We start from the raw sequence: 7946 nt of genomic DNA on the forward strand, positions 1-7946 counted from the left end.
CGTCCTCGACTTTCCGGCTCCTGGGGATTTTTTTTTGGCATCCCTCAGGATTTTTTGGCTTCCCTGGTGATTTTTTGGCGCGTTCGGGCATTTTTTGGCGTCCCCGGGGTTCCTTCAGCATCCCCGGAGATTTTTTGGCATCCCCAGGGATTTTACAGCATCCCCGGGGAGTTTTTGGTGTTTCTGGGGACTTTTTTTGGCATCCCCAGGGATTTTTTGGCATCCCTGAAGACTTTTTTGGCGTCTCCAGGGATTTTTGGGCCACGCCGATGATTTTTTGGCTTCCCTAGGGATGTTACAGCATCCCCAGGGAGTTTTTGGTGTTTCTAGGGACTTTTTTTGGCTTCCCCAGGGATTTTTCAGCATTCCCGGGGATTTTTCAGCATTCCCAGGGTTCTTTTTGGCATCCCCAGCACTGTTTTGGCATTTCCAGGGGTTTTTGGGCTTCCCCAGGGATTTTTCAGGATCCCTGGGGATTTTTTTGGCATTTCTGGGGATTTCTTTTGGCATCCCCAGGGATTTTTCAGGATCCCAGAGCATTTTTTTTTGCATCCCCAGGGATTTTTCAGGATCCCAGAGCATTTTTTTTTGCATCCCCAGGGATTTTTCAGGATCCCAGAGCATTTTTTTTTGCATCCCCAGGGATTTTTCAGGATCCCAGAGCATTTTTTTTGGCATCCCCAGGGATTTTTTGGTGTCCCCGAGCGTTTTTCGGCATCCCCAGGGATTTTCTGGCTTCCCCGGGGATTTTTGGGCGTCCTCGAGGATTTTCTGGCTTCCCAAGAGATTTTTCAGCATCCCCAGGGCTATTTTTTTTGCATCCCTGAGGAATTTACAGCGTCCCCGGGCATTTTTTGGCTTCCCTGGGGATTTTTTGGCATTCCTGGGGCTTTTTCGGCGTCCCTGGGGATTTTTTTGGCTTCCCCGGGCACTTTTTGACCTCTCTGGATTTTTTTGGCTTCCCCGGGCACTTTTTGACATCTCTGGGGATTTTTTAGCCTCCCCAGGGATTTTTCAGCATTGCCGAGCGTTTTTCAGCATCTCCAGGGATTTTTCAATGTCCCCGAGGATTTTGCCGCATCCCTGGCGATTTTTGGGTGTCCCCGAGGATTTTTTTTGGCTTCCCCAGGGATTTTTTAGCTTCCCAGGAGATTTTTTTTTGGTGTCCCCAGGGATTTTTTTGCTTCCCCAGGCATTTTTTGGCTTCCCAGGAGATTTTTTTGGCTTCCCCAGGGATTTTTTAGCTTCCCAGGAGATTTTTTTTTGGTGTCCCCAGGGATTTTTTTGCTTCCCCAGGCATTTTTTGGCTTCCCAGGAGATTTTTTTGGCTTCCCCAGGGATTTTTTAGCTTCCCAGGAGATTTTTTTTTGGTGTCCCCAGGGATTTTTTTGCTTCCCCAAGGGATTTTTTGGCTTCCCAGGATTTTTTTTTGGCGTGCTCAGGGATTTTTTTTTTTCCCCAGCATCTCCGGGGATTTTTCAGCACCCCCGGCGATTTCAGGGCAGGAGCCGCCCCGGTTCCCCACTCACCGCTTCCCGGCGCCTCCGCTCCTGCTCCCGCTTCCTGGCCATCTCCCTCTGCTGATCCAACATGGATTGGGAGGATTGGGGCTGCGAGCTCTGGGCTTGGGGCGCCGCCGCCGCCGCCGACACCTGCCGGCGCGCCTGCTCCATGGCGTCCTCGTCCTCCTGCCAAAAAATGCCGGGAGCCGGGAGACCTCCTCGTGCACCCGGCGCGCCTGCTCCATGGCGTCCTCGTCCTCCCGGCTCCTGCCAAAAAATGCCGGGAGATGCCGTCAGGCGTCGGGCACCTCGTGCAACCCCCTCCCCCTGCCCCGGCGAGGTCTGGCTCCGGTTCGCCCCCCCGCCGCGGTGGCACCGACACGGGGCAAACACTGTTACAGCCGGGGGACGGGCACCTCCGGCCCCGAGCAGCCAGTTTTGGGGCACCCTGGCACATCGTGGTGGGGGATCAGAGCCGCCAGCGTGGATTTGTGCCGCGGGATCAGATCGTGCCAGGAGATCGGATCGGATTTGTGCCAAGAGATCGGATCGTGCCACAAGATCGGATCATGCCACAGACCGGATCAGGTTCGTGCCAGATCTGATCAGATTTGTGTCGTAAAGACGGGATCTGCCACAGATCAGATCAGCTTCATGCGACGAGATCGGACCATGCCACGGATCAGACTGGCGTGGACCGTGCCACAAGATCGGATCACGCCGTGGGCTGGATCGGAGTCACGCCAAGAGATCGGATCGTGCCACGGATCAGATTCGTGCCACGAGATCAGACCATGCCATGGACCAGGGCAGATCGTGCCATGAGAGCGCGGCGGCTGGCTTCACCGCGCACACGGCTCCCCGTGCCCTTGGCCAACCAAGGTGAGGACGCCCCAAAAACGCCTTCACCGAGGTGGTGGTGGTTGTGGTGGTGGTGGTGGTGGCAGTGGTGGTGGTGATTGTGGTGGTGATGGTGGTTGCAGTGGTGGTGATTGTGGTGGTGATGGTGGTGATTGTGGTGGTGGTGGTGATTATGGTGGTGGTTGCAGTGGTGGTGGTGGTGGTAATTATGGTGGTGGTTGTGGTGGTGGTGGTGGTTGCGGTGGTGGTGATTTTCCTGGGCCCACAAGCCTCACTTAGGATATAAGACCTTAAAGGAGTTGGACTGGGATCTGTAATATGTGCGTCCTAAAAGTGTCTTGAATCATGTGGTGACCACTTGTGTAGCTACATGAGTGATGTTATCCAGACAAGGAGCTACAGTACAGCTCTACACTTTTAGTCTTTTCTTAAGATAGATTACCCTTCCTTCAGAGCAGCCTAGCATGGTATAGTGGGAACGGATGATTTACATATGACTTCTAATCAAGCCTATGACTGTCACTAACTTACAATTAGAAGTGCTGGGACACCAGAGTCCTGCGCTCAGGAGATGACATGCTGTCAGCAAACTCATGCTCCATCCTTTCTAAATAGTTTTGGCAGCACAATGAGTGGCTGGATGTCGTGATTGATGACCGATTACCCACCTTCAAAGGCCGGTTGGTTTTCCTGCACTCAGCTGAACACAACGAATTTTGGAGTGCCTTACTAGAGAAAGCCTATGCCAAGTAAGTCACACTGCGCATACATAATTGGTTATTTGTACATACATTATTCACAACTCAAGTGAACAGCTTCTATCCAGTATTCTTTGGTGGTGGTGGTGGTGGTGGTTGTGGTGGTGGTGATGGTGGTGGTGGTGATTGTGGTGGTGGTTGCAGTGGTGGTGGTGGTGGTGGTGATTGTGCTGGTGGTGATGGCGGCGGCGGCGAAGGCTGTCTCACCTCATCCTCTCCTGCTCCCGCCTCAGCCGCTCCTTCTCCCTTTCCACCTGCTCCGCCTGAGCCTTCAGCGCCTTCTCCCGCTCCTCCTTCTCCCGCGCCGCCCTCTTGAACTGCTCGAAGCTGTCGCTGGAGGACTTCGCCGTGGAGGACGGAGTGGTGGGATGTTTCTGGACCAAGCTCGCCCAGGACCCCATGTTCTTGATTTTCAGGTCCTACGGAGAGAAGGACGGGTGGGTTAGGGAGAGCCGAGCCGGGGAGGGGAAGCCGATCCAGCGAACGCCCATCCCGCTGCGGCCGAAAAGCCGTTCCCCGTCACCGCATCATCCATGGAAACCCCTTTCAGCTCCCTGGGGCCGGAGGATGCCGCAGGAGGTGGTGGACCCCGCATCAGGCAGCATCTCCTCCCCCAGAAACCCAGTGGGTGGCTCCAACGCCTTCCCGGGAATGCCAGGAGCGGGACCAGCTCCTCCAGCACCTCACGTTTTCCACGCCCGCTTAGAACCACGGAATCGCAGGATGGTCTGGGCTGGAGGGGACCTCTCAAGGTCATCTAGTCCAACCCCCCCCGCCCTGGGCAGCGGCATCTTCAACTAGAGCAGGTCGCTCAGAGCCCCGTCCAACCTGACCTGGAATGTGTCCAGGGGTGGGGCATCCCCCACCTCTCTGGGCAACCTGGGCCGGTGCTTCACCACCCGCAGCGTAACGTATTTCTTCCCTAGGGCCAATCTAAACCTACCCTCTCCCAGTTTAAAACCGCCGCCCCTTGTCCTACAGGTCTTGGGTCAAAAGTCTCTCTCCATCTTTCTTTTATAGATGGGAAAGCCACAAGAAGGTCTCCCCGGAGCCTTCTCCGGGCTGAAGAACCCCAGCTCTCCCAGCCTGTCCTCACAGGAGGGGTGCTCCGGCTCTCGGATCATCTTCACGGCCTCCTCTGGACCCGCTCCAACAGGTCCGCGTCCTTCTCGTCCCGAGGACCCCAGAGCTGGACGCAGGACTCCAGGTAGGGTCTCAGGAGAGCACAGGGGGAGCATCGCCTCCCTCGACCCCCTGGTCGCGCTGCTTCTGATGCAGCCCGGGACGCGGTTGGCTTTCCAGGCTGCAAGCTCGCGTTGCCGGCTCGCGTCCAACTTTCCATCCATCAATAACCCTCAAGTCCTTCTCCACGGGGCTCCTTCTCCATCCCTTCATCCCCCAACCTGTACCGATACCGACCCAGGTGCAGGACCTTGCACTTGGCCTTGCAGAACCTCATGAGGTTCTCATGGGCTCGCTCCTGGAGCTTCTCCAGGTCCCTCTCGATGGCATCCCCGTCCCTCGGCTGGGTGGGGGATCCCCCCCTCTACCTCTCCAACCTCCATCAGGCGCTTTCCACCAAATCTTGGCCGTACACCAAGATTCAGGCGGCCAACACGGCCCTGCTTCATTTCGGGAGGTTTAATTCTGAATTTTGGGAGGTTTCTTCCCAATTTTCGCCAGGGTACGTTACCTTTTTGGGGGCGACGGGTGTTTTCGGCTCCTGTTTCTGCCGATCTTTCTCCTGCACACCCGGCGGCGGGGGGTTTTGCTCTGGGGGTCTGATGACGGGTCGTCCCCCCTCCATGGGTTTCATCTCCGTCCCTAAAAACCAGCGGCTCCCGTCAGAGGTTGTGGGGGGTCCCCCAGGAACCCCACGGCGAGGGGGAACCACCCGGGGGTGATGGGGATCTCCACCACCAAAATGGGGGGGTGATGGGGGCGCAGCCACCAAAATAAGGGGTGATGGGGGTCTCCACCACCGAAACAGGGGGTGATGGGGGTTTCAGCCACCGAAATGGGGGTGATGGGGGTCTCAGCCACCGAAATAGGGGGGTGATGGGGGTCTCCGCCACCGAAATGGGGGTGATGGGGGTCTCAGCCACCGAAATAGGGGGGTGATGGGGGTCTCTGCCACCGAAATGGGGGGGTACGGAGGAACCGTCACGTCCCCAGACTCACGTTGCGGGATGTGCGCGGGCGGTTTGATGCTCTCCGGGTGTTTCGGCGGATCTTGCCGCAACGGGGGACTGAAGGTCTCGTTACGGATGACGGGCGAATGCATCTTGTCCTCCTTCACCACCATGGGTTGAGATTGGACGACGGAGGCGGCTCTCATCTCCTGCCACGGGGAAAAAAAAAAAGAAAAGGGTCCAGAAACGTCCGGTGACGCCCTTCCCTCATCCCCACATCCCCGGTTTCCCAATGCAAACCGCTGGCCGACGGCCCCTTGGCTTTCGGCGCTTGCTCCCAAGCCGGTGGTGGAAAGATGATGGTCCCCGTTGGGTGGGACCCCCTGCGGTTGGGTGCTCTGCTTTCCTTTTTACCTGTTTTTTTGGCTGGATAGTTTGTTGAGGTGGCGACTGGTGGACCAAACCCTGGAACTGCGGCATCTGTGGGGAATGCATCATGAGAGGGGAAGGGGCTTCCCTCAAGTGACCTGGGAACAGTTTGGCATCAATCAGTTAACCGTCGTCACCATCGGCACGCCAAACATCACCCGAAAAAGCCGGTCGGCGCACGCCATCGCCCCGTGGGACAAGCCCTCTTCCCGGCTGAACCGTGGCGGCCCTGGGACGTCGCCAACGGACCCCGCCGCCTCCAAAACTCAGCGCTGCCGCGAGCCAACGCCGGGGAGCAGAAGATGCTCCAAGGCTGCGCGGGGGCTCGTCCTGCCTCGGTGACGCCCGTCTGTGGTGTCCGTCCCCGTCCCCCCCATAACTCGATCCCTTCTGCTTGTTCTCCTGGTGGTCCATCAATATTCCTGGCTGTAAAACCCGTCCCCGCCCGAGCGCCGACGCTGCCCTGCCCGCACCTCTCCCTGCCCGCACCTCTCCCTGCCCAGAGCCACGGGGGCAGGACGCGTTGGCTGCGCGAGCAACGGGAGGTTTTTCGGGAGCCAGCAGGCTCCGCGCCTCGGGCATCGCGTCCAAAGCTCGCCCTCCCGGGCATCAGGTCCAAGCTGCCGGCGGCAGCTCTGCAGGCAGGGGAAGCGGCTCCGAGCGCTGCCTGCCCTCACCTGGCTCCATCCCTTCAAATCCGTGGATTTTTGTCCGACCTACGCCCGCGGGGACGACTTCGGGAGCAAAGACCCAACGGGCCGCAACCCGAGGAAGCACGCAGCCGAGCAAAAGCAGGAGCGAGACCTCCCCGAACCATAGAGGTTTCATGGGTGCCCGGTCTCGAAAGCACGACGCTGCCGGAGTTATCCCAGCCGGAGACGTTCTCCATCGGGAACGTCGGTGGCGGCACCACCGAACCCACGGCCGTCGTGGAGATCTGGGATCTCCCAAGCCGATTTTGAAGGCTGAGCCCCGTGGCCGCGTTATCCCTGCGGCTTCCTCCGATTTCTGGGACGGCTGGAGGTCATCGCACCGGGTTTTCCCCCCCGGATCATCCCTCCTCCTCCACCTGGCAGCCAAGCAGCTGCCTTAGCGGAAGCCGCGCTCCGAAAAATGCCGGGAAACCCCCGCGGGGCATCCACAGCCCTGAGCTCCTCTCCGAGCGGGGAGCGGACCCCCCGCCTCCTCGAGAGAGACCACCCAATGCCAGGACGGCGACGAACACAAGGCCAGCGCTCTCCGGCGTCAGAGCTGCGCCGAGACTCAAAAACTCGAGGTCTTCAAAGATTTGAGAGCCTTGAGATTCTCAAAAACTCGAGATCCTCGAGATCCTCAAAGCTTTGAGAGCCTTGAAATCCTCAAAAATGAGATCGAGTCCCTCAAAAACTCGTGACCCTCAAGATCCTCAGAAATTTGAGATCCTGGAAAATTTGAGACCCTTGAGATCCTCAGAAATGAGGTCCTTGACTTCCTCAGAAACTTGAGATCCTCGAATTCCTCAGAGACTTGAGATCCTTGAGTTCCTCCAAAAACTGAGATCCTAATTCCTCAGAAATGAGGTCCTTGAGTTCCTCAAAGATTTGAGATCGAGTTCCTCAAAGATTTGAGAACCTCGAGATCCACAAATACTTGAGATCCTAGAAAACGAGATCCTTGAGATCCTCAAAAATTCGAGATCCCGAAGTTCCTCAAATACTTAAGATCCTCAAAAATTTGAGATCCTCAAGATCCTCAGGAACTTGAGAGCCTCGAGTTCCTCAAAGATCCGAGAGCCTCGAGATCCTCAAAAACGAGACCCTCAAGATCCTCAAACACTTGAGATCCTCAAAAACTTGAGCTCCTCAAGATCTCAGATGGAAAGAGGCCTCGCCGGGCGGTTACGTCAGGCTCCGGCTAACCGGGGCTTCCTCCGCACCCACCACCGTCTGCCGACGGGTGCTGGCGGACCTCGAAGGACGCGTGGAAGCCACCCCACCGCCCCGATCCGCCTCCTCATCACGCAATGCAACTTAAGGACGCGTGGCCCCCCCCGCCCCGAACCGCACCGCCGCTCCCGCTCACCGGTCGAGTAGGGATCAGGCTTATGGTGCATGGTGCACGGGTGATGCTGGATGACCTGCTGCGGTTTGGCCGGCTGCGTCACCGGTCGAGTAGGGATCAGGCTTATGGTGCCGCGGCGACGGGTGATGCTGGATGACCTGCTGCGGTTTGGCCGGCTGCGGCGGCGGGGGCGGCGGGGGCGGTTGCGGGGGCGGATGTTGCTG

The 7946-nt window shown here is 57.8% G+C and overlaps 1 protein-coding gene across 1 annotated transcript in view; it reads right to left on the reverse strand.

The window, feature by feature from the left end:
• Positions 1–1496: 1496 nt before the first annotated feature.
• LOC103894319 (bromodomain-containing protein 4-like) overlaps positions 1497–7946 on the reverse strand; it is an 8279-nt gene continuing 1829 nt past the window's right edge. The window contains 7 exon segments of the mRNA XM_019470587.1: positions 1497–1699; positions 1702–1769; positions 3329–3540; positions 4815–4945; positions 5303–5462; positions 5668–5780; positions 7826–7943. Of these exon segments, the coding sequence (XP_019326132.1) occupies positions 1497–1699; positions 1702–1769; positions 3329–3540; positions 4815–4945; positions 5303–5462; positions 5668–5780; positions 7826–7943 (1005 nt within the window).

The sequence above is a fragment of the Aptenodytes forsteri genome, unplaced genomic scaffold, assembly GCF_000699145.1.
Source record: "Aptenodytes forsteri isolate BGI_AS27 unplaced genomic scaffold, ASM69914v1 Scaffold687, whole genome shotgun sequence".
In the NCBI taxonomy this organism is placed as follows: domain Eukaryota; kingdom Metazoa; phylum Chordata; class Aves; order Sphenisciformes; family Spheniscidae; genus Aptenodytes; species Aptenodytes forsteri.